A 26,899-nucleotide genomic window follows, 5' to 3' on the forward strand; every position below is an offset into this window, starting at 1 on the left:
GGACACACTGGAACAGGCTGCCCAGGTAGGTGGTGGCTGCCCCAACCCTGGCAGTTTTCAAGACTAGGCTGGATGAATCCTTGAGCATCCTGGTCTGTTGGGAGGGGGTTTGGGACTAGATGATCTGTAAAGTCCATTCCAATCCATAGAATTCTATGATTCTAGATCCAAAACCAGTTCCACCCAGAAGCATCAGTATCAGAGGACACTGAACTGTTATTTGATGCCTCAGGCAGGTCTCCTTCCACAGCACAGGGATAGTCATTCAACAATCTTCTTTGCTACCCCAAAAATGGGAAGGATAAACTCAAACTTCTACAGGAGATGGAAGTAATGAAGGAGAAGAGGCTCTGCTACCTACATCTTCCCTGAAGCAAGGACTTCTCATAACATCTTGGTGAAAGCATTGAGCACGCAGCAACATTTTGAATTGTGCTGCTATTGTGCTAACCACAGTAATGGCAAGCAGTCCGGCCTCATCTGGATGAGGGAATCTGGTTTTCAAGGGAAGCACAGCTAAGAAAGGTTTCAAATAGGATCTGATTAGCTGATTCAAAACAGATGCTGTGCTGGCAGACAGGCTGCTGTAGATCATCTGATCCAATCCCCTTCCCCTTGTTTTTGTACATAATGTCCTTCCAAGCAAAGCCAGCTCCTCCATAGCTAAGTCTAAATTGCATTAGGAATCTTGGCTTTTTGTCAGTTATGCATGTTGTGAACAGTTTTGTCATTTAACATATTTTAGGGGGATTGTAGAGTCAAGCACTTGACTGCTTATCAGAAATCCACCTGGTATTCAAGGAAGGCAGAGGCCATGCTGCGGCATTTTAATCCCTGCAGTCCTTAACCTTTACACAGCACTTTTCCTGCCACTTCTCCTGGAGAAGGGAGCTTCATCAACTCTGGGACCAGAGGAGGAACACCCTCTTCAGCACCCTACATGCTTTAGTTTTGTTTTAACTATATGAGCTAAGAGGGCTCTGTATCCCAATGCTGAGCCATAAAACATCTTTTTCTCTTCCACTTTATAGAGTCATAGAATTTTAGGGGTTGGAATGGACCTTACATATCACCTAGTCCCAACTCTCCCTGCCATGAGCAGGGACACCTCCTCACTAGATCAGGCTGCCCAAGGCCTCATCCAGCCTGGCCTTGAACACCCCCAGGGTTGGGGCAGCCACCACATCCCCGGGCAACCTGTGCCAGTGTCTCACCAGTCCTATAGACAAAAAGCTTTTTCCTAATATCTGACCTAAACTTCCCCTCCTTCATTTTGAATCCATTACCCCTTATCCTATCATTGCAGTTCCTAACAGTGCTTAGAAAGGAAACAGCACCTTGCAGCAGGTTCACTTGCCTCTACCTGCTCCAGTATGGCTCAGGGCTGCTTTAGCTCAGCCACATCCTCACCTTAGCCTAGCACAGGGACTAGACACTGCACATGGCTGGTACTCAGATGTCCATCCCTCTAACTCAGGGCTTATTGCTTTCCCATGGGAGACTGAATAAAGTCCAGTGGGCCAGTTGCCTTAGGAGTACAGGCTAGATATTTGTGTTAGTCCTCCTTGGCACTGTAGGATCACTAATTAAGATGTTAAGGTAGTTTTTGTCTTAACCTTTTCTCCCAGTACAGCTGAAACACTTTTCCTTACTCTCCCAAGACTGCACTTGCTAACAGAAGTCACTGGGATCAGCTCCTATTTAGCCAGAATCAACATAGCCAGGAATTCCTGTAATACACTTAGAGGTGCAAACAAGTTTCAGACTGGGACTGTTCATTTGGTTGCTTGGTCACAGATGTAACAGGAGATTCATCCCAGAGAGGCCAAGGCAAGGGGATAACTCCTTTTGCTCTTGTTTTTCAGTTTAACGAAGGAGAAGGGTTGGTATCAGCTTGCTGAATAGCAGAACCATCTAAATTAATTTCACATGGAGTGTCTGGTCTCAGCAGCAGGATGCTAATCCTTTGCAGCACTGCAACCACAGAAGTGCTCAGGGACAGACCAAGGAAAAGGCTTTGTTCAGTGCAAACCTAAGGCAACAGAGGCATACACAGTAAGAGAAACATGGGTTTACACTACAGCTGGGGAAGAGAAAATGCCAGAGAGCATCTCAGCAGCTCTTTTCATTCTAGGATTTTGCGAGCAGGAGAGCACAGGGAAAAAAAATAACAGCTTGGCTTCAAGTGTACACGGCAAATGAAGCACTAGAACAGGTTGCGCACAGAAGGTCTGAATGCCCCATCCCTGGAAAAGTGCAAGGCTGGGTCAGATGGGACATTAAACAACTTGGTCTAGTGGAAAGTGTCCCTGCCCATGGGAAGGGGGCTGGAACTAGATGATCTTGAGAGTCCCTTCCAGGGGGAAGGGACTCTAGGAAGGGGAAACCCTTCTATGATTCTATAAAATCACACTGGCTCAGAGGCCTGTAGACATTTCTGACTGCCCACAACATTTTGCCACTTCCTACTCCCAACAGCATCCAGTTAACAAACCAGCACAACGGGAGCAGTAGCCACTAGATACTTTACCTTTCACTGCCTTGGTAATTGCTTCAAACTCAGCTTGGCCATAGATACAGTGCCTGAGATACTGTGAGTCACCTGCCCCCAGTCAGACATCAGCTTGACAGACTCCAGCTCCTAAGACATCTAACTGCAGTGTCAACAAAAGCAAGTAGGATTTGTCAGAAGAGGCGTTGCTAATGAGTGCCTGAGCACCACATCCAGGTTTTGCTGGTAACAATGATGTCACTCTACCACTGTAACGCCCCGGTGTGATGCTGATGGCAATAATGGCACTCATAATTAAGCTAATGCACTTCTCTAAGGAGACTCCCCTTCTGAGCCTGCAGATGGTGCAAAATAGCTTTAAGCAAGGCAATAAACCCTTCATCAGAACTTTTAATTCTGTAGTGATTGCACTCACTAGGGTGGTAAAATGCAGAGTTATGACATACACAGACTGCCTCCCTGGCCTCCTTCAAGGGCACACCAGTGTTTATCTCTGCCTAAACCAAATGGAGCTCAGCTGGTTTAATGCAATTTTTTTGTAAATTAGAATTAAACAATTAAACGTTTTAACAGCAATGAATATACTAAGTATTTCAATGATTTTTTTTTTTCACTGTCGCATTACATTTTTAAATGTCCCCATTAAAAGAATTAAATTGCTAAATTGCCACAACTCCAGACTCACTCACTGAGAAATGCAGGATCTTTGCAGCACAATGCAGATCTGTCAGGCCACTGAGATCTGTGAGACTTGGGTAAGAAATAAAGCAAAAAGTCTTCCAAGGGAAAAATATACACAATAAGATGCACAGTGCCAAGATCTCCTTTCTGCTTTGCAAATGCTCTGGAGGCACATTCACACTTCACTGAGCCAAGTAATGTCTTCAAATGACTGGACTAGGGTTTGAAAAACGTGCAGACTGAGTCCTAACAAGAACCGTTTATGTTTTATGACTCTGAGCCATCTGTGAGCTGAAGGGACAGAAACCATCTAAAAACTGTCAAGCTGAGAGTTCGGTTTCCACAATAAGCTCTCAATCACCTTTAATCTGCCTATTAAGCACACTCTGGCTCTTCTGCAGCAGTCCCACTGCAAATGCCATGGGTGTGAAAAACAGCAGATGGCTAATGGGGGTGGAAAGCTATACAGATCGTTAGAGAAGCATGGAAAATTCAGTGCTGGCTATAAAAGTCACTAGACAAGGGCAGCTGTAAACAGCTAGGTGAAAAGAGGTGGGAGGGTCACATGGTAGCTGCTCTGTATAAACTGCTGCTATTTCCTTCTCAAAAAACACCAGAAAAAAGTGTTGAAAGAATCACACATGAACTCACCATAAGATGCAAGGCTCCCCAGCATTAACACACTAAGGTGGTTTTCCATTGTGCTAGTTTCCAGCTTTTAGCAGCACCTTTGATCTGATAATGGAATCACATAAGGACCCTGAGGAACACTTAAAGAGCAAAACTACTTGGTTTTTATATGTTGTAATGCATGACTGTTAAGCCATTATCTCAATCTCTAACTGACATACCAATATGCTGAGGATACATGGAGTATAAACACAGCAATAAGCCAGGAGGCCAAGGCAGCAAAGACAGGAAGCTCAGTATGGCCCATTTTTTGCTGCACTCCTAGCAAAAGCCCAAACTCTGACTGCAAACAGAAATCATGACATGCAATTAGATGACCAAGAGAGGATTTTTCCCCCCGTTTATCCCAACAATTTACAGTATCTTTACACAGGAGAGGGGTATCATTTCCAACCAACTCAACAGGCATGAATAATCACCTTCTAAGATATTTCACAATGACTTTCACTTACGCTTAAATAAGGTTGTTATTCCAGAAGTGGCAGAACAGGGAAAATTGAATTTTGTTAAAGAGTAGCAGATAAGTCAGGGCAGAAAGTAGCTAGAATCAAATAATGAAAATCACACCATCACTTTTGTATTCAGTAGTGTTGTGACATTCTTCCCACCCGGGATTCCATCCTTCTGTACTTGGGATTGCCACTTTGATTATGTTTTACAAGGGAGCATTCTCCTCCTTCTAGCTTTCCATGGGCAGGCTGAAACACCTATCACATCCAGTTCAAGTAACCTGTGGCTAAGCTCTCTTGCATGTATCAAGTCTGCCAAAAATCAGTGAGTGTCTGTGCAACAGGAAATAAAAGAGACATGGATATCTCTAAAAAACAATCTCTGCCACCAGAGGCTGGGGTTGGAGCCACTATTTCCCCTCCCCCTCCAGAGGTCAGGCAGATGACATTCACTTACCATACAAACATATCTGGCCATGTCAAAAGAGAACATAAATTACTACAGTTAGAGAAAAGAAACCACAAATGCTTTCCAGTTTTATTCTTACTGGGAGGGCAGTGGCATCCTGATGTGTCACATCATCCAATGAAAACTGACAGGGACTTTTTCAAGGCTCCTAGCTTACCTAGTAGTTATGATATTAAGTCTTAGAGTAATCTTGGCTTGGATGTAGTGCTTTGTTCAGCCTGTAGACATAGCATTCCCAATTCCAAATAGTTTAGCTGGGTCAAGACCAAAGAAATCAGCGCTAACAGAAAGGGAAGGTAATCAGATGTGAAACACAGACAATATGAGAAGTGATGTGTCAAGGCTTGTACCATGTAGTATTTGTACAGACTAGTCAGAAATGGGTATTACAAACAGAGCTGGAAAACAGAAATGGTAAAAAAAAAAAATGACCAAGTGCTTTTGATGTATTTCCCAGAAAAGAGAAAGTCTGTTCAGACAGCAAAAATGTAACAGCTTCAAAAAACAACACTGAAAAAAAACACCAACAAAAAATCCCCAAAAACAAAACACCACAAACATGAAAGGACCTTTAAATCAGCTTTTCCATTGGATAAATATATTTGAAATAGTTGTACAGTTCACAGTGGCATAAAGTTCTCTGATTGCTTGAGTGCTTGAAAATATCTCATCAGTAAAAAAATACCAGAGCTGGGGCAGGAAAACCCTCTCTGAATTCTGTACATTGGTAAATGCACAGGTTTTGGCAGGCATCAGGTCACTGGATCCATGGGAAACTGGCAGCATCACAGGACTGCAGATCACAAGTCAGGGGATGGAGGATAAGAAGAATAATAAGGCCCATTTTCCTGCAATGAGAACAGAATAAGCAGTTGAACAAAAACAGGTCTCCAATGCACCTTGTTGCAATGATGGTGTCATTCAAGACAAAGCTGCTAACACAGACACACAGCTCTGGCTGTTACTTTGTAGTTACATCACATCCTCTTTGGAATGATTTTGCCAATGCAAGCTATTTTCATTTCGCCATTTGGCTAGAGACCAGGGATGGAGAAGGGAAGAGGAGGAAGGTCCAACACAAAGGCAAGGCACCCTTCTGCTGTTCCATTTTTCTCCACTGTTTTATTTTTCCTTTTCCTGAATGCTTGTTAATATGTGGGACAGGAAAGACGAAACACAGATACTATTTTTTTTCCAGTCAGTGTAAGGTTTATACCAGGTATGTAACATAGCTTTTATCTTGTCCTCAGGCTCTTAGTGTGTTATGTTACAGTTCTTGGCTGAAGAAAGTTAGTCTGCCTTTTATGCACATAGGAGACTGCTCTCATGGGAAAGTAGCCAGCTTCTGAGCCAAGCCCTCTGCTTGGGCTGATTAGTCAAAAAATTAAGATATTAATTACTCACAAAAGAACAATTAGACTCTCCAGGAACCTTCTCCCTTTCTTCTCCCAATTCTTATGATGTTTATGATTATATATCAGCCCGTTTAAAGGTCTTGCAGAGCAGTATGGGAGAACCACAAGAACTGCATTTCGGAGCACAGACTCATGGTTTCCACATGCAGTCACTTACCCTGGCATCATACTCGAGGACAAAAGGGGGGAGATCAATCTGTTCCGGGGGTATGGCTCTGAATAACTGCTGAAGGCTTTCCACATAGTGGATTTTGTCCTTTAGCCCTGAGACCGTAAAGGTTGTGAAAAACCATGCTGAGACCTGAAAATGAACCCCAACACAACCAAATTAACATGGTGCTGTTTCAAAGCCTTCAAGTTCAACATAATGACATGGTTAAACAGGCTTGAGTTAAACTTGAAACACCAATATCATTGCAGAAACACAACAGGGTCAGGAAGTACACACCACTGCCTGCCAGCAAGCACTGTCTTGGGAGCTTTCAAGCTAGTGTTACCTTACTCTACACTCATTCCTCCCCAACTGCCAGCTTAAGGTCCCTTTCTATTGTACAAGAGTAACAGCTATTCTGCTATTTGTCTTCAAAAAACCATCAGCATAGTGGCACATTTTCACTTCCAGTTTAACAAGCTCAGAAAATGACCTATTTGACTCTGTCAGAATAATTTTCAACCTTCAGCCTTCAAGTTTTCACAGAAAAGGCAATTCAAGGGAGAGAAGGAGACTTTCAGCTGTCCTATTGAAACCTTCTTTCTGCTTTGGGTTGGCTGAGTGAGCATGTCCTTTTGTTTTACCACACTTCTTACGAAAGCCTAATCAACTTAACTCTAGGAGAATAAACCTGTCAACCTATCCTACAAGATTTTACTCTAAATATTTACAGCTCTGTCTCTTTTGAATATAAACAGGACAAGGAATTCTTGTTTTGTGAAGACCAGTAAGACACCATCAATACTTCTGCAAGTTACTAAATATTCCTGTTTAGATTGACTGTACAAGCTTTACCTATTCAATCCACCTGCTCCAAAATCAAGCACTGTATTACTTCTTGTTTATTTCTTATCTAGTCTTTTCCTGGTGAACTGAAGGGAAAGAAAAAACTGTTCTACAGGTCACAGATGCTCATATTAGGGACCAATCATATGGTCCTGGGCACCCAGCTCTTGCTGGGCCATCTTGAGCTGGACCAAGGGACCTCTGGAGGTCCAATGAAAAGCCTCTTGATCCTTTTTAGCCCATAAGTAAGCAAAAGCAACTCTATCAGATGGCAGCCATCCCGTGCCAGGATTTGGCACTGCTGTAAAATGGACAATTTTAGAGATTTAAGAACGACATCTATGTTCAAGGGTGATGGGTGTGTTTGGGAAGTTGCATGAATGCACAAGGCTTCCTCCTGCATTGGAGGCATGGGGTGTTTCCCATTACTTCTCCCCATGTAAGTCAGTGCTCCAAACAGGAAGATGAATGTGCCAAACATTTTTGAAGAAATTAGAACCTTTTGAGCTAGCAATCTTCCATGGGGACAAGAGCCCCCAAATAGCCAAAAAATGGAGGGGAAAGAAAAGTCATTCCCTCTTAGCAGCCACCTTCTCCATCACACTTTATGCTACACATTGCCCATCATGTTTCGTAAGCTGATAGTCCATGCTGCAGTCTGCAGCAATCCTACTTGCCTTCCAGTTAAGACTGGCAGAAAGACATGGATACACATGCTCTTTTGCCTCCAGCTGTGCTGTCAGAATAGGATACAAACTAATCCTATTTTCAGCAAGTTAGAGAACAGTGTCTCACCCTCCCTACTTCCCACTAACCATCTGCTTCGCCCACGTATCTGTTGAGTCCTACTGCAGTTCCCAAAGGGACAGACAAGATGGCAATAGACAAGGTGAACATGAGTTCTTATCCTCCAACAAAATGCCAAATGTTTCTCAACCAAAGAGAAATGTATGGGAAGAGAGGAGGGGGGATGAAGTGTTACTGAGAATCTAAAATACTAGTACTTACTAGTTGCAGCTTTTCCACTCAACTTTGTGACCTTAGTAATGTTCAATGCCAGCTCCTACATTGTCTCCTACATTAGAAGCTCTAATTCTAGCACAGAGACCCCAGATCTGTATCCTGTGGGAATCATTAATATCCTAACCAAAACTGGAAGGTATGCTGCTGGGAAGCCTTAGTCTCAACTACATAGAAACAAGGAAGCTCCACATCTCATGGTGTCCCAGCTGTGCACATGCAATGGAAAGACTCTGGAAATTTAGCAAAGAAATCTTTGCTGAACATGTGCAAACAGATGTTTTTTCCAGGAATATAATTTTCTCAAATTTATCTATGTCAGCAGAAAGCAGAATAAACACTGAGGTTAATCTGATGTGAACACAGAGGATCACATTCCTAACTGTTTTAATAGGACAACCACAAATTTTAGGAAGGGTTGGTGCTGCCACTTAGTTCATCTAAAGCACTCATACTGCTGCCACACGAGTAGTAGACATGAAGTACAGAAGGGAGCCAGCTCCATCTTCTGTTGCCCCACACAGACTCAGCCAAGGGTCAACATCTTACTGCTTGACAAGCTCAGTATTTTGTCTCCTGAAGGCTTAACAGGATTTTTCGGCACTCAAAGGCATTCTCCCCATCTTTCTTTGCTACTCTACACTCTCTTATTCTGACTCATCCAATTGCTACTTGATGCACTGCCCTCTGCCCTTACCAGGGTAGCTCTTAAGCAATGTGTAGTACACATGCAATAGATTCTTCTTGTGGTGAAAAAAAGAGGTGAAACACCCAGGAAATTAACTACACAAAAAAAGAATTTCCAGAGGTTTTTTTGTCGTGGTTCTTCACCCTGCCAACCAGACAGCAGGAAAAAGGACAAAAATAATTCCCTTTGAAAGAAATATGATCCAAAGCTTCCACCTCTCTCTGTTAAGAGCACACATAAAACAGGGCACTAGCAGCTTGCACCACATTCGGGTTCAGCTTATCACAAAGGTTGGAAGACTACAGCTAGATCAAAGATGGGATGAATTTTAAGTTCTGACTGTGGATCCAGAAGATGATGCCTAATTTTGGATGTCTTCTACACACCTCCATGTTCTTCATACTACAGGCTTACATGCTACTCCACCAACACCCAAAATATACTTTTCTTTTGTACTATTCACCTCACCTTTGAACGAAATGTTGGATGGACAAAATACAGTGCCTTCAAGTTCCTCTTGTACCTGGTTTAGAGAACAAAAAAATTATTTAAAAGAGGTTTCTAACTGACTTCACCTACACAATACCCAACTGATGAAAAAGATAATTTTTTTTTTAGTGCCTGTGATGTCATTTTAAAAAGTTAGATCTAATCCAGAGGCAGATAGCAAAAAAGTAAATGTAAAAGGAAAACCCCCCCAAAAAAAGCAGAATGGCTATTTTTCAGTTAAAGACATCACAACCTGCAGTCTTCAAACTGGATAGTGAAACACAGTTAAGGACAAATTATGACTGCCAATGTTACCTACATCTCTTCCCTCACAACTAGCAACACACTGTTAACAAAGCCAGGCTCCAGAAGCTGCAGCTTTAGACAGAGGCAGACAGTATGACCAGTGTGCCTCCCTGACATCTCCAAAAGGGAGACTGCAGAGAATAAAACTTCTGGTTTAATAGATGGTTTTGAGATGGAAAGAAAACATTGCTTCCTTCCCCTTGCCTTTGTTAGTTACTTAGGTCTTTGTTCCAAGAAAAGCTCTCTCACAATTACATGGGAAACCAGATAGAGGGAATGACAAATATTGGCATAGCACAGAGAGAGTGAAACAGGTTATTTTCCTATTGGTACTCACTTGGCATCAACAACATCATAGAGTTTCTTCAAGAAATTAGAGTCTAGTTGATTGTAATCATTTGTGAGTGTATGGAAGTACACCAGGACATACTCCTTGACTGCAATATGATCCATGACGTGGATGAAATACAGAAGAGCCTGAGACAGAAAGAAATGAAATTTGTATTTCCAAAGAACCCTTCCACAGTTGCATTACATCTTAATATACTTCCTTTAATTCATTTAAAAATCAGGAATTCTAAGGCTGGATGGCATTACATATCAGATACAAAAGCAAGGTGAACATTTTAAGCCTTCAACTTGACTGTAGCAACTTGGATGAATTTTTTGTCTAGCTGACCTCACAGATGGAGATAAGTTCTTGCTGTTTCCATGAGAAAATAATTTGACTCATTACATTTCATTCTTCACGTCTTGGCAATTACAGAAGCAGGGCAAGTCTCTTTCTTCTTGAGAAGAAAAAGGAGCCCATATTAGCCCCGTTTGCTCTAAAAATAGGCCACTTCCTCATTGAAAAATGCCACTGCAACACACACGTAGCTGTGTAAGGGAATACATTTTTATCTGCCTATAAAAATATTTTCTATTTAATACGTTCTAATTCTTCTACAGATAATGGTTCTAGTATTAACACTGAATTATCTTCAGAATCAGACTTCTACACCCTGAAAATTCATATGCAACATACACAACTCTAATTTTATAAAGCCTTACCTTTTCCATGTCAATCAATGTTACGGGGATATTCCTTCCAACCACCACCATCACTGTGCGGCCACAGTTATCTACACCTACAAAAGGAAGAAAAATGCCCCACCTCCTCTCAGTCATGCCAGGTTGTGGCATTGGTCCCTTTCAAACCAGGGAGAACCAGCCATAGCTCAGAATATTTACAGTGCATCCAGTTTGCAACAGAGGAAATACACTTAGAGTTGCTGCTCTCTCTATAACAGTGGAATCATAGAATCATAGAATCAATTGGGTTGGAAGAGATCTCAAGGATCATTGAGTCCAACCCTACCATTGTTATTAGACCATGGCACTAAGTGCCACATCCAATCTCATCTTGAGAACCTCCAGGGATGGTGAATCCACCACCTCCCCAGGCAGCCCATTCCAATGCCTGACTACTTTCTCTGTAAAAAAATCTCTTCCTAATATCCAACCTAAACCTCCCCTGGCAGAGCTTGAGTCTGTGCCCTCTTGTCCTCAGGTTGCCTGAGAGAAGAGACCAACCCCCACATGATTACTTTGGACCTACCTGACTACTCCCCTACTCCTTTCAGGTAGCTGTAGAGGGTGATAAGGTCTTCCCTGAGCCTCCTCTTCTCCAGGCTAAACAACCCCAGCTCCCTCAACCTCTCCTCATAGAACTTGTACTCGAGTCCCTTCACCAGCCTCGTTGCTCTTCTCTGGACTATTCTGATCCATCACATCTGTGAAACTTGAGTCTTAAGGATTGCAGTTTTATGTTGCCTGTGTGGTACTTGTTTACCTAAATCTCAAGTAATAACATGGTTTTTATTTAAAGAAAACCCAAAAGCTTCATTTGCACTTCTACCACTGAAGCTGAATTCTTCCTAGAAATCAAGCTCTAAAATCTAATGCAGAGATTCCCAGAGCATGCCTTACGGACCTCCTGCAGCCCACAGAGCCTTGTCTATGGCAAACAAAAGAATTTAAGTTTGCAGCTACTAAGCAGAAGGTATCACACACCCCTGATACTTGCAAAAAGATCAGGATAAGTATCTGGATCTTCAGGAGGCCAAATATATCAGCACAAGTGCCAGACAGACTTTTTCTGCAGAAGCACAGCTATGCTTTTGAGAGCCTGACTACTTGGTTGTTTCTTCCTAACACTGTGCAAAGCAGCAATAAGCCACTGTGACTGTGGCAAGTTTAACATTTGAGTATGATGCTACCTAAGGAGTAAAAGTAAACTGAAGAGTACCTGCCCCTCCCCCCCCCCGATTTCCAGGCTGCAAGGACCTCCCAGCTATTTTCTTCTCCTGAACTCTCCATTGGGTTGTTGAATCTCTTCCTAATCGCCCCATCCAGTGAACTCAAGACTGCAAGATGTGCTGCCAATGGTACTGGGCTGTTGGTACTAGGAGAGGCATACAGGGGAGAGCAACACATTCCTAACCTGAGTGAAATAAAGCAAGCCATTTTGTTCAGGAGAGCTGTATTAAAAGCTGCTTTAGTAAGTGCATATGCTCTACACTAATCATTTGAAAGCAACATTCATTTCTGTGTAACAAAAAGGTGGAGGTAATTCAGGCCAAATAACTATCTCATACAGAGCACTTATACATTGGCTTAATCTAACAGTACTGATTTACATATAAAGCTACAGATAATTCAGGATACGCATGTATCCTCAGTGTTAAAGCAGAGCAGTTTGGGAGTTTACCACACCATCTTTCACAGCAGATCAAGAGAGAACTCCTGTTTACTTTCAGAGGTGTTGCCTAGTTCCTGGCCAGGCTTCTAGCTTAACAGCATGACCAATCATATACACAACTCCAAAGAAGACACTGTATTTTGTACTTTTACTTTAAGACAATACACATCAGTCACTGGCACCCTGAACTTACCTGTCTGGTACAAGGCTTTAAGAGAAGCAATGTCAGAGAGGTCTTCGGCTCTTGCCTGACACAGCCAGCGATTATAACTAGAAAGTTAAAAACAGCTGGTCAGATCTAATCCCCCTCTGAATTAGCATTAGAAGCCTTAAGAGGTATATGAGAAGGGAAGGACAAAACAAGCTTTTTCTGACTAAGCCCTCTCTCTAATGTTGTGGTTTTCTGACCTACGGAGGAACTGTCAAATTGTTAAAGAAAGAAGTGCTAAAAATTAAAATTGAATGTCTTAGTTACACACCTAGTGATTTTCACTAGGGCAATGAACACACATCAGCTAGTAACTATAAGCATTGCATTTGAGCTGAAAAGACCTCAGTGGTTTTTCTGTCAGTATTTAAAAGACAGAAATAAAAAAATTTCTTAAAAAAAAACTAGAAGTCAAATACAACTATGCAGCAACCAGTGTCACATATGGATTTTTCTTCCCTTTTGAATGGTGAACAACTTAGTGCCTCATCTGACAAAACAAGCCAAGCACCATGCCTCCAGCATGGAACTAGCTTCTAAGAAAGTGATCATGCACATGAGGGTTTCCAGGGCCGGGGGCAGAAGGCCTCAATATTCATTTAGTTATCATTTGGAAGAAAAATGTTTTGTTATCTGCCCAGAGCCTCAAGGGCAATTGCAAACAGGTGACCCCACTACAAAAAGCAGTGACAAAACAGTGACATCTTGTGGCAAACGGATAAGGCAGCTAGCTGGATACACTGAGTATGCTAGTGAGTTCACCCCCAGCTTCCTTCTTCCTCCTACTGCCCCTTCCCCTCTCCCTTCAGGCCAAAGAGGCTACCACATCAATCCAGGGAGATGCCAGGCTTGTCTGTATTACCCTGCTGGAAGATTAGGCTTTACAGATAACAAAATCATCATTCATAAGGGTTGGTCCTCTGAACAGCTAATTAACACAAAGCATTCACATGGACAAGCAGATTCTCACTTCCTCTGATGCTGTTTTTGTAGTGCTGCCTCTGACAACTGTCCCTGAAGGATGAGGCGTCTCTGTTTATCAACGTCTCCCTCCATGCGAGCAAAAGCATGGGAACCAATGAAAGACAAATCTGCCTCCAGACCCTCTTCATCTGAAGTATCTGCAGTAAAAACAAAGGTGGTGTGGTATAAAACGTTTGAGCTGTGTACAGGACAGCAATGCTGCTGCTGAATTGCTAAGCACCTCAGTGAGCCAACCCAGTCATCATGCCACAGGCTAATGTAAAAACCCACAACACACCATGATACATCTCCAATAGCTCCCCAGTACCACTGAGAGATTACAGCATGTGATCTATAACTAGGTTTCCTTAAAATGTTGGTTTGTCAGGAAACTAAATGGAAGAGTCTTAGTCATCAGCTTTTAACAAAGGGGTAACAGTTAACTCTCCCAAAAAACAAGGTCTGGAGAGAGTGACTTGGGCTTTGGGGTTGTCCTGCTTATCACAGGTGGGGAAAATAAGTGTGAACAAGCACAGATGCTGTAGCTTTATTCAATATAGAAGCTGTACTGTAGAAAGGGCTCACTTTTATATAATAGGCACTTCATGAGCAAATGCTGTAGAGCTGGTGGTAGCCAGACTTTAGGTATTTTTACAGCACTGTTTACAACATAACCGTGTGATGGAATACAAGAGCACAGACTCACTTACTAGTGACAATACCAGAACACTCCACTGAATTTGGTGTCATCAAGGAATATTTCTAAGGCTCCTAGCACTATCTTTCAGGGCAATCTGGATGGGAATCAAGTTTCCCAGTTTTAGTGGGACAAGAGAGCAGGATTCCACTACATAAATTCACTCCTACGGATGCAAACCCAGCAATTGCGCAAATTATTGAATACCTTACACTGATCAGCTACAGCTGCAAATATCACTCTAAGCAGCAAGCTGGACAGCAGGAGAAAAAAACCCAAACAAATAAACCAGAAAAAGCTTGGAGTCTGATCAGCAGGAGTAGGTACATCAAGTACTGAACTGTGAACAGGAATATTAAGTCACCTGTCTCCTCATTACATATTCTGCCTTATTCCAACTGGCCACACAAAAGCAGAAAATCTTTGAAACCCATTCCATCTTATCTACTTTGGATGGTTTAAGGCTTTGCCTGAAGTGTAAAGCTTTCACATTATTCCTTAACAAATTTGGCAGAAATGTCAGCTATGGCTATTTATATATTAAATGGTTTTGCTCTATGTATCTCACTTCAACCCTGACATCTAGGCAACCTCTTTAAAACAGACTTTCACTGAGCTTTGATAGCCATTTCCAAACACTGATCTCTGGGTTGATTGAGTTCTCTCTTTTGGGGTGTTTCTGCTAGTTTCCATTGCATATCTAGTTAGATACACATACTGCATCAACAGAACCGTGTAATTCGAAACATTTGCAACATATAAGCAACACTTTGCTAATATACAAGACAGACCACTAGCTAGAATGCCTTTTTGAGTTAGAGGCTGCATGAGATTCTGCAGAAAACCTTCAAAGGTCCTAATCACTTTGGAAGAAACTTTACAAAGGGAATGAACTACCCATCTCTTCACCCCAGAAAGAAAACCAACAGCAGTTCTACTGCTTCCTCTAACCACACCACTCTACACAACAAGGCAGAAAGCAGAAGTTACTGCTGTGGAACACATGAAGCCAGTGAGGCAATTTGACAATTCTCTTCATTATAAACTGCCTAAGGTGAACTGAGGTAGGAAAACATCACTTCTTTTTCTGTTTTCCCCATCGACTTTCACATGCAGATACTAATATGTTCAAGTTCAGGACTCACCATCTGGAACACCTGGCTTCTCAGTAATCCTGATCTGCCGCTCTGGTACTACAGGCTCCCCTTCTGCATTGCCAATATCTGCAGGGAGGTAAGGCAAGGATTGTAGCTCTTCTTCCAATGACCTCGGAAAATACAGAGGCAGCAGCTTCTGGTAAGTGGCCTACAAATAAGAAAAAGGCGTGAAGCGTCTATCATGCATACTTGCTCTTCAGTTACATAGCACCTGCCTTTGTAGCAGGGACCTCCTCAGCAGTGTGGAGGCAAAACACCATTTCCTAATGGCTTACTTGGGACTGCTACCTGGAAATAAAGGCAAGTAACCTTGATAAAGGTTAATTTTGTCTTTCTCTGCCACACTGGCAAATGACCTTGAGAGAGTTCTGCTTTAACATGCATGAACTCAGGTAGATTGCAGGTACTTTAGCTTTGTAATGAAGTGACAATATGCATGGATGACAGACTTCAGCAAAAGCTGCATATACTAAAATGCATCACTACACAGGTCACCTTTAATGATCTGAAAAGAAAAAGCAACAACCAACAAGGAGAAACCCTTTCCACATGGAAAAAAATAGCAAAAAATCCTCTAGTGAACCTTGTAATACTTCATGTGTTCTCTCTAACAGATTAACAGTTTTATAATGCCCAACAAGTTAGTTATTTTCCTCATTCAGATGTCAGAGAATCTGAACAGAGTGCAGGTGTTCTGCTCAGGAACTACCACTAGCAAGTCTGATGCACAAGAGAAGTCAACATTCAAACTATCAGCATCTCTCAGCACGCATCATCAAATGTCAAGCTTGCTATTTGAACAAGCCAGCAAGCAGCATTTAAGATGCTTGGAGGTGATCTGTAGGCATGCTAAACTGGCACTCTTAAAGCATAAGGGAAGCATCTTTCTGTAAGGAGGAAATTTGATATGAGGAATTTCCTTTCTGGCTGACAGATAGAATCCAGCACAACTGGCTGCTATAACCTCTAGGACTGATTCCTGTCCATGGTTCAGGAACACAGAAGCAAGAAGCAGAAATATACTGAACACGTCCATAGTGACTGCTAAGAGCATAAACTGGAAAATACTCCTATGCTAGCAGGAGACAGGATGCTCTAAGACCAAAAGCCTATGTGATCTGAAGGGGAAATCCAAATCCAGCTCTACAATGCTGCTGCAGAGAAGCTCAAACATGCCCATGAATTTCTGTGGAATGAATGCCAAGGATGTACCTCTTCAAGCTCAGAGACAGCAAACACCACCTTCTCCAGAGTCTCTCCATGAATCTCCAGAAACCTTCTAACTGTGCCTGCAAGAAAGAAGATTAAATGTAGTTAGCAAAACAGGAGAAAAAAATCTACATATGCAACTACAAGCAAAGAACTCAGAGTGCAGAAGAGAGATACATCCCTCTCCTCATACAAAATTGTTCCACAGGCTGTAGGCAAGTGTGGATTAAGTGGTAGTTTAACACCTCAAATGGGTTGCTGGCCATATTGGAAGTTCCATCTCCACTCTCTCCTGAGGTTCACTTTAGAGATGGATATACAACATTATTGTCTGTGCACTCTTCTATTTTCAGCCTAGGACATTTTCTGATTTGTTTTCAGTAGTCTTCATTTCTTTCTTTAATATAGTTTCCCCTTGAACACCAAGGAAATTTGGAAACTTTTAGTCATGCTTTTTGGTCAGAAGGTTCATAAAACAAACAGAACCTGATTCATACTGGCCTTGTTTGAAGGTTCTTATTTTGGGAGGTTAATAACTGATTCCTATTCACCGTTTCCATGCCAATCCTGAGTTTATAGACATCTATCACATTTCCTTTAAGTTTAGCATATTCCAGTCTGAAACAGACATCAGGTTACTCGGCAACTTCTTGCCTTTTCCTATTCTTGTTGACCTCCAAGTTCTCTCTCTACTATTATTTTTGAATGTGCGGCTTTAAATGAACAAAGCACAGATTTATTGCATAACATGCTTAACTTTGTTGTCTCTTACTCAGCTTGCTGTTTTGAACTCCTCTAAGCTGTTGTTTGCATGGAGCTATTATAATCTCAACATTTTGCTCCCTAAGATTAGCCCATCATTTTGCACAAGAAGGCATAAGCATATAGGAGTGGCTCAGTGGGGGAAGAATATCACTTTACATTTGGTTATGTCGATGGCGCTAAAACAGCAGATGAAGTTCACTGTTGCTTGAGGTACATCTATAAGTATTCAACAGTAAGGCCTCATCTTTGCTATTCTGAAAAATTTCCTATTGCCAGCAAACTCTCTCACTGTTCAGCATCTTTTCCAGGTTATTAATTAATATATTGAAGAGTGCAAGTTCCAGCACAGATTCCCATGAATCTTTACTGATGATCTCTCAATACAGGAAGGATTATTTGTTTTTATCTTCCATTTCCTGATCAACCATGCAAGGCCTTGCCTTTTTACAGCCTCTAACAAACCACTGCCCCCTAAAAAAAAGGTTTGCCTGTATCAATAGCAATCTGTCAGAGGTAAATGACCTGCTGAATACTGTCATCCAGTTTATGTGGCTTTCCAACAAACTTACGCAGTGCTATGTGGGTTGCATCCTCCAAGGGGTAACATCTTTTCACAGAATTAATGACACAAAATCCTATGGAGCTCATTGCCTGTTCCCTGAAATCCAGAAAAAGAGAAACAAATGAAGAGACAGTCAGATGTGAACAGATGTCTGTCAGCACAGCAGGTAACACCAATAATTTTTTCCCTGGCTCTATGCAGCAGTAACCCTTCTCTCTCTTCTTCAGGGATTCCCCTTCAGGGATTCTTCCCTGACAAAATATATATACATACCACCATTAAGAGAAGGCCAGAACCATTAGTTATTCCACATTCCTCTGGTGCTTGTTCTCAGATTTCTCCTTCTACCTCAGCTATGTTGTTCCTGCAGTTTCTTGTATTCTGAATGAAATTCTTCCCTCAAGCTCCCTGTAATCCCTTCCAAAATATTTTCCTTCCTGTGTAGGATTGACAGTGAGGAGACTGAGGGGAAAAGAAGGTGCTCTTTGCCACAAACACTCTCCTGTTCCTTCACCTGACCAACCACTTGTTTTGTTAGAGGTCTGGACACAGACCAAGGTGGCTTACTCAATCACAGGTATGATTAGACAATCATCAGAACAGAGTGACACATACTTTAAGTAAGATGCTGCCAACACTGAGCCACATGTTCAGAAGAGTAAAGCAGAGCTGTTGCCAACAGTCATCAGAGGAGTTTGAGCAAGCTCAGAGTTGGTAGACAATTTCACAAATACCAAAATTTAGTCTAGAGAATAGATTGCCTGAATGACATTCAATATGCAGAACTATCAGAATTTTTGAATTGTTCTAAACATGTTTCAACCCAGACCTTGTTTTCTTATAACTTCAGAGTTTGAACAAAACTGGCACATGCTAGAAACCTTAGCTGTAATCTTGATTATGAAAGTTACTAATGCACTGTAATGCACAGTCCAGACTTGAAAGAATTGATCTTCCCAACACTAAGAAATTGTTGAGTATATTTTCTGACATTGCTCTTGTTCAGGTGTTTTTTGTGACTGCTACCATTACAACAGAAGAAGGACAGAATACAGGAAAGAACAGTGAAAAATAGAAATAAAAAAACCTGTTAGCTAAAAGAAAGTAGAATATACCACAGATGAAAGAGGAAAAACTACAAACCTAGCTGCAGCAACTGTAGATTTAGAATAACCTTACACCCTGACTCAGTTTTAGGTATCTGTTATACAAAGGCAGAGAGACCAAACTTAAGATCTGATACAGCAGTCAAAACTGTCTGTGGGTACACCCACATGGCTGCAGACACACAGGAGGATGCTGCTCGAGCTCATTTAAAGCTTTTTGCAGCACAGTACCCAGTGCAACTATTAATGCTGTTTCTCCTTCAAGTAAGTGAATGCTGCACAGCTCCAGCTACATGGTTTCAAGACTTGAACGGGCTCAGACCTCTCTGCGTATTTTATCTATACCACAGCATAGATAACAAAAGGCACGAAGCATACCCTGAAGGCACTCATGTTCTCCTGTCCTTAACCAAATCGAATACACATGAGACAGACGTTTGGCCTGGGTGCAGATCTAAGTATCTAGAACAGATGTACCACAGATGGCAAACCCTCATGCAAGTTGTGGTGTGCTTACTTGGCGAGCTGCAGGACATTGCGGTAAGAGCTGTAGAGAGAACTCTCGGCTGCGGTGCGATACCGACTTTTGTACTTGGGCCCCACTGTGTGGATGATGAAACGTGCAGCCAGATTAAACCCTTTGGTGAGTTTAGCCTCACCTGTCCTGCAACCTGAAAAAGACAAAACCACAAGGATAAATGTCCATGTGTTTTGCCAATTGGTGGGGGCAACAGAAATGACCCAAACACCAACAAAAGGGATAGGCTTATTTTACTACTAATTAAGATGGTACAAAAATGAATAATGCAATTACTTACACAGTTAGTTGACAAAGCTCTAATTCAAGCAGCACAAACAGCAAATTAAATAAGCAAGGTAATGCACCTAATCATTACTATCCAGTAAGAAGCATAGTGATTAAGAAAGATACATCACCAATTGCCCTCATACTTTATCATCATCCAGATCCACAGTCGCTGGGGAGCCCCAGTTGCAGCCAGGGTTTGGAGAGCCTTTCCTGGCCATTGGGAAGTCCTACATAGTGCATCCACTCAGAGGTGAGGCGTCCAAAGTAATGGCAAGGGGGTCCTGCTTTTATGGGCCAAATTGGCAAGTCAGAACGATTTGTGTTATTTCTTGCAGTTTTATGCAGAAAAATCTGGTGGTACCCCTACCCTGACCAACCGAGACGAGAACTAGGCCAGAGCCCAGGGCATGGTTGGTGGGGTTTCCTTACATACCTTAGAGAGTTGCACAAGATGGCACACCAGTCACCAGTCTCTGAGGTGTCTTGTTTATGATTCAAAAAGCTAACATAAGGGGTTTGCTAAATCTATATTGTTATGTATGCACTGTCAGCAGTTTAACCAACTAGCACAAAGGGTATCAATCACAAAATGTTCAGGATTCATCTCTAAGTCAACTCTGGCTTGGGCCTACTCTCCAAGCCTTAGCATTTCAATAGTCGGTTCAGATGTTTCAAAACCTAAAGATAAAATCCATTCACAATTTCCCCCACTGCATATACTGAGCATGATGTCACATGGTATGGAGTAAGACTTTGGTCAGTTTGGGTCACTTGTCCCAAACCAGCACACCATGTCATAACAAAGCCAGAAGTATTCAAGCCCTTGACTTCCTCCAGAATCAGACACATATATACACGTGTGACTATATATATTGTCAGACACCTTCTAATATATGGAAGTCAGTGTTTCTGACATCAAATACTAGGGATAGCATCCTATCTCATAACAGCTGCTTAGCATCACCTAGTCAGGTAGAGGAGGTGAGAATTGTGCTCATTTCTCTCCATTTTAAAACTATGCATATAAGGACAAAACAAAAATTGCTACAAATGGTGCCTTAATAGCAGTGCTTACTATGCTACATACAGAGCCAAAAGAAGTGATTTAATATTGTGCAGAAAACTGATGCACAAACATACAGCCAGCAATAAAAAGTCCTTCTGAATTTAACAACTTGGATGGGGAGAACTCCTTTTAGGATAAAACGACTACAAGTCTCCTTAAAACAAACAATTTGTTGGTAAAGCTATTAAAAAGGAATAGATCAAACTCTTGTTTCATTTATGCTCCCAGAACAAGGTAGCTTGCTTAGCTTTTGCAAGTTTGTTTTTGCAAGTTTTTAGTGTCCGTAAGGGCGATGTACAATTCTCATGGAGACTGTACTTTCTTGACAGACTAGTCTGGTCTCAAGGCAAGGAAGTTCAAGTGACATATAAAATGTTCCACTCACAGCACCCTCCAGTTACATACTCTAGGAACAGATACTGTGTTTGAAGTCTGCTTTTCCTTTGGCACCTGGAAGAAAAATTTATAAAACCTCCCCTTCCTCACCTAAATCTAGTCTGCTCCAGTTCTGGACAGCTGAAGTAGTGCTTCTATAGTCTCCTTCCCTACCATCAAAGACAAGTATTTTCCAACCTTCTTCCTTCAGTTTGTACAGCTGCACTTCAGCTTTCTGATCTGGCTGAAAACTAGTGCTTTCACTTGATTAGCATTCAACCTGATCTTCTTACAGGTTGCTAGTACCCACAAAAAGGAACGAGGCATGAACAAGCAGCTGCAGACACCCTTCTGGCAGCAGCACTACAGTAGCTTGGCTTGAGCTTCCCACTGAATAGGACTGTTCACTTCTCCCACTCCACTCATTCCTCATGATGCTCAGGCAAACTATCAACATATGTAAAAGTGTATTTTATGGGAAGAAACATTCCAGGTTGAGACTCTTCCTTACTCAAAACTCTAATCACATCTTTTTAATGGCAACAATACATTGCCTTTAAGCCAGCATCTTGTAAAATTTTTGATCCAATAAATTGTATCATTAGCTTCTATAGATCTCCACCTTGCTTCTTCTGGGTTAATCAGAAGGAATACAACAGCATACTAAAACTAAGCATACTCTTCTGAATTCCTGGACATCCTCTACAACAGCTCAAGAGAGCAATTAAATAAGCACAATATGGAAAAAGTAGAAGCCAAAACCAAAACAATATACCAGATACCAAGTTACTATTCTTCCTCTGTGGTCCATCCAAGTCTCACAACTAGTAAAGAGCAAGCAAAGGCCTGTAGGAAAAACTGTCTTGTTAAAAAAAAAACGAATGAAGAAAGTTTGACTGAGGTATAGTTGTGAATTCAGAATGTCAGTAATAAATTCAGACAACCTGACACAGCATCAGTAATGTCTAACTACACTTAGATCATGTCATACTTCCCAATACTTTCCACCTGGAGATCTCTACAAAACTTAGACAACTAAAATGAGCAGTAAGTATTATTCCTATTTTAAGCTACAGGGTGAAGTGAACAGCGCAAGTCAAGGTCTACGGCAACACTGGGAACAAAGTCAAGATTGTATTTATTATCTGATCATATTTCAGACATTAGAACAGCTTTTCTGAGTTCAACATGGAAAGTCTGTATCGCCTACATAATGTGTGTGGCAGAGAAAAAGTGTCACTGGAGTTGGAACACTACTGTGCAGTGCTGTTACAGGTGGTCTTTGTTAGACTGCTGCCAGTACGTGTTAATAGGCAAGCATGTATCAACAGCACTTCATCTGCAAGCCTGGACTCTTGGCTGTAGTATTTGTGCATTAATCAAAGCTAGCACACTGCTTCCAGGAACACACGAGTTAGCTGAGCTTTAAAGAAAGCACAGACCTTTGAAAGGCCAGCACATCACGTGCATTAAGATCATGATTTTTCTTGGAGTCTATGAAATGTGAATACATACCAAGCCATAGGACTAAAACAGGAAAGAACTAACTGGAAACACACTCATTTTACAGCTTTAGAGTAGACTGGACATTTTCACTTTTTTTACACATTCTCCTATGAAAAAATTTCAAGGTTACATGGGAAAGAAGACAAAAAGGAAGCAGAGGTGACAAAAGAATCAAGAAAGTATAGCTTCCTCCCATCAATTTCCAGAACAGCCTTGCATTTATTTTTCCAATAAAGTATTTTCTTGCACACAAGAGTCAAATGAGCCAATCAATTTAAGACTTTATTTAGACACGCACTGTTTCATCAATCCATCTATTATTGTCATGGTTTCCTGAAAGACTGTGAGTACATTACTACTCTGAAAGAGAATACACAATCTAACAGAATCCACTTAGTTTCTGCAATTGTGAACTTCCATTCCTGTCTTGCACAGTTTGAAGATGTACAAGATAAGACCCTTGAGCAAAACCTCTGATAAGCTAACTACTCAAAGTGGCTTCAGATAACAACGGAGATTAGTGTATCACAAAATAAGGGCTCATTAATTTGAATATCTGCCACAGATTCTCAGTGATCTGTAATGTGAGTGGCAGAAAGAAGAGACTAGGCTGGCATTTTTTTCACATTAACATCAGCTTTTGCTGGGGGAGAAGCTATACCTTTTCAGTTTATGCCCAAATCCTGATGCTTTGTACTATGCAAGGACAGTAGATTTCAGTTAAGATCAGAATGTCTCCAGCCACTTACCTTTGAGCTTCTGGAGTTCATCCTTCAGGTCAGGCCCAGCATGCATGAATATACTTTCAGATACTGGATTCTTATCAGTGAGAGACTCATTACTGGTATTTACAATGGCTGTGCAGTTCAGTAATGCGACATCTCCTTTCCTGTGGAAACAGTTTTTTGCAGGATAAATGTACGATTAAGCAGGATACTGTCAAGTAAGTGCTGACAAGCAAGGAAATGCCAAGTTACAGGAAAAGCATTAACAGTACTCCAGTTCCCACATAGTGTAGCACACCCTGACATGCTCACCATGCAGAATCACCCTTTGTCTCTATCTGATGAAGACAGTCTGCGTGCAAACCCTCAGTTCCTTGAAGCCTCCCAGCCTCTACACTAGCTTAGGGATGTATGCAGGAAGGGCAGTGCTGTACATGTATGTAGGGCAGCTGACAGCAAACATGCAAAGCAGCATGTTAAACTGAGGCAGTGCAACAGGCTCCAAAAACCCCACATATCTTCTCTCGGAGGTAAGAGCACGGCCCTTGTGTTATATTACTTTCAAAACCTCAACAATTTTTCCAACGTACTCCGTTCAGTTTGCATACACACTATCCAGGGCAGCTTACTGCTGCTGCTTTTCCTCAGACCACTGCAGATCTAGAGTGACACCGCAGCTGGACACGTTCTCTTTGCTTTTGTTCCCAGACTGTGAACTCACAATGTGATCATGTTCATTCTGCTGTTCAAGGATCAGACATGCAGAAGATAAACACAGCAGAGATGTGTAAGGGACAATGGAGTAACAGAAGTCTGACCTGCTTTTTGTCACAGCAGCAGCCGTAAGGGATTTTGGGATCAAAGAACATAAGGGAAATAAAGATTCCCATGCACAGGAAGAGATTCAAATAACAGTTAAAACCGCACACATTTATTACACCCAAGCTGAAGTCATAAGAGATGTTTAACCTTTTACTCCTCCCCTTCTTTACTTAATTGGGTTCAGAAAATCCATGAACAGTCCCATTTTCCACATGTATTAACCAGAAAGAGGTTCAGGCTAATTCCTGAATCTCTGTCCCTGAAAAATCCTTCTCTCTTCACATTGATTAACATAGTTACTTATCTAGAGAACAGGAGTTCTTTCCTGAGTTACAGGAAAGAAAAAATGATGAAGTAAGTTCACCTCAGCACACTGTACTTTATCAATAGATTTTGGTAGAAAATCTTGGAGACAAAACACAGAATGGGGTGAAGAAGCCGGGAAGAGCCCAAAACAAGCCACAAGAACCACATGAAAAGAAGAAATACTGATTTAAACCAGGAAAGTGAAATGAAAACAATGCCAGCAAATGCAGAAAAAAAAAAGCAGCTAGTAGATAGCCATTTAAAAAGATAAAAGCCTTATATCAAGGTGCTCAACTATGTGTTAATAATAAGCATACAGTATCACAGTAGGAAGCACAGCCCCAGTTTGCTGCATCAAGGGCTGCCTATGAACATGCAACTTATAACCTGTGGTGGAGCAAAATCTCAGAATTGTCCATTTCCAGCAAACAAAAAGATTATTTTCTTCAAATATCTGTAATTTTTGATTCAAAAAAAGAGGATTTGAAGGCTTTCCTCTGGAGCAACAATCATTATGTGAAGCAATTAGATTCTGCAGTACATGCATAAGTGACAACAGACACACTAGAGCCATGTGGAACTTACCATAAGATTATTTTTTCATTGATGTCTTTCCTGTATGGAAAAGGTGACCTAACATCAACTGGAGCTTTTTCCACAGGATTGTTGTGACAATCCAATTGCTTGACCTCATAGGCATCAGTCCAGCCTGGCAGACTATCAATATCCACAAACTGGGAAGGAGCACCCAAGGGATCCATGGAATGGAAACAAAACTCCCTTCCTCTGCTAACTTGTCACACTCCAGCTCTCACTGGAGACTTCCAGGTGCTTTAAAGAAAGAAAATCAAATCAGGTCACCAGCTGTACACACAAAAAAATTATACTGTGGAGCCAGACCTCTCCCCAGACTGCAATGCAATTACAACCAGCAAACACAAAAGGAGATTTCCCACTCAAATGTTCCCTCTGTTTTGTTACCTGTACGCAAAAAGGAAATGCAGATACTTGCAGTAAGGCAAACCTTTTCCAGTAGTGCAAGATGAAAACACCTTCTCTACTAAACTGATCTAACTGGCTTGTGACCTTGCATTTTGGAAACAGCAAAAACATATATCTAAGTGTAGAAAGGACCTCAGTCTTTCTGAATAGTGTTACTTCTTTATCTAAACAAAAAGCCAATTTGTAGCAGGGTATGTATAATCTGTTCTTCCAGAGATACTAGTATAGCCCAGGGTCCTACCTAAAAAGAAAAAATAGAAATACACAGCTTTCCAAATCACAATGCCCCAAAAAAAGAAAACCCCAAACCTTACAAACAAACCAATCAAAACATCCTCCCTTCCCTCAAATCATACAGCCCTCTACATTCAGTGAATTCTGAAGCACTGCAAACAAGACTTGGAATGACATAATTCTTATGGTTGTGCACTCTGGCACAAAAACCCTTTACCCAATAATTTTTGCAAGAAAGAATAAAGCTGTAAATTTGAACACTGGCCCAATGAATCTGAAGACAGCTCTGCAATCTGACTTTTTTTTTTTTAAAGCCTAAGATGGCACTGGTTGCTAGATCAAGCCTGAAACTTGCTGATAGGTACTTTTCAGTTGCCAGCACATAACACTCAAGCGACAACATTTTAATTGCAACTACTAAACTACGCAAATTAATTAAACTAGCACAAACATACCCACATAAGTATCTAGACCTTGCCACATACACATCTCCTACTTAACCCTTCTCACAGGCACATAATTGATAATTATTTAAATAAGATTGCATCCACAAGGGGTAATTATGAAGCGCAAATTATAATGTTCACTAGCAAGAACAAAAGAAAAGAAAAAAACCTCACAAGCATCCAAGCTCACGCTGAAAGGTAATAAAGATTGGCACTACGACACATAGGGCTGTAAAAGCATCAAAGTAAGACTTTTGCCACGAAGAGCTGGGAGAAAAGCAACGAGCAAGTGCGGTCACACTGGCTCCAACCAAAAGCTCATCTACAACGCCATCTTCCCCTGATGAGCAGCCAAACCCAGGGGTCTAGGCACGGCAGTACGAGGCAGGAGAAGAGGAGCTCACATCAGCTCCTGCGAGGTGTCTCCCTCACGCTCGCTGCCTGGGGCCCTCCAGCGGCAGAGGCAGCCCCGGCGGGATGACA

General features: G+C 41.6%; 1 protein-coding gene across 1 annotated transcript; it reads right to left on the reverse strand.

Annotated features, from left to right (window-relative positions):
* Positions 1 to 4,858: 4,858 nt before the first annotated feature.
* Positions 4,859 to 25,566, reverse strand: GDAP2 (ganglioside induced differentiation associated protein 2). Its single transcript, XM_009079928.1, has 13 exons — positions 25,320 to 25,566; positions 23,631 to 23,770; positions 19,644 to 19,797; positions 18,028 to 18,116; positions 16,697 to 16,773; positions 15,473 to 15,632; positions 13,638 to 13,788; positions 12,653 to 12,729; positions 10,770 to 10,846; positions 10,054 to 10,193; positions 9,390 to 9,444; positions 6,374 to 6,517; positions 4,859 to 5,649 (listed from the first exon to the last, which is right to left on the reverse strand). The coding sequence occupies exons 1-13, from the start codon at positions 25,493 to 25,495 to the stop codon at positions 5,602 to 5,604; spliced, it is 1,488 nt and encodes a 495-aa protein (XP_009078176.1). The 5' UTR covers positions 25,496 to 25,566; the 3' UTR covers positions 4,859 to 5,601.
* Between the last annotated feature and the right edge of the window lie 1,333 nt (positions 25,567 to 26,899).

This window comes from Acanthisitta chloris, unplaced genomic scaffold (assembly GCF_000695815.1).
Source record: "Acanthisitta chloris isolate BGI_N310 unplaced genomic scaffold, ASM69581v1 scaffold28568, whole genome shotgun sequence".
Lineage (NCBI taxonomy): Eukaryota > Metazoa > Chordata > Aves > Passeriformes > Acanthisittidae > Acanthisitta > Acanthisitta chloris.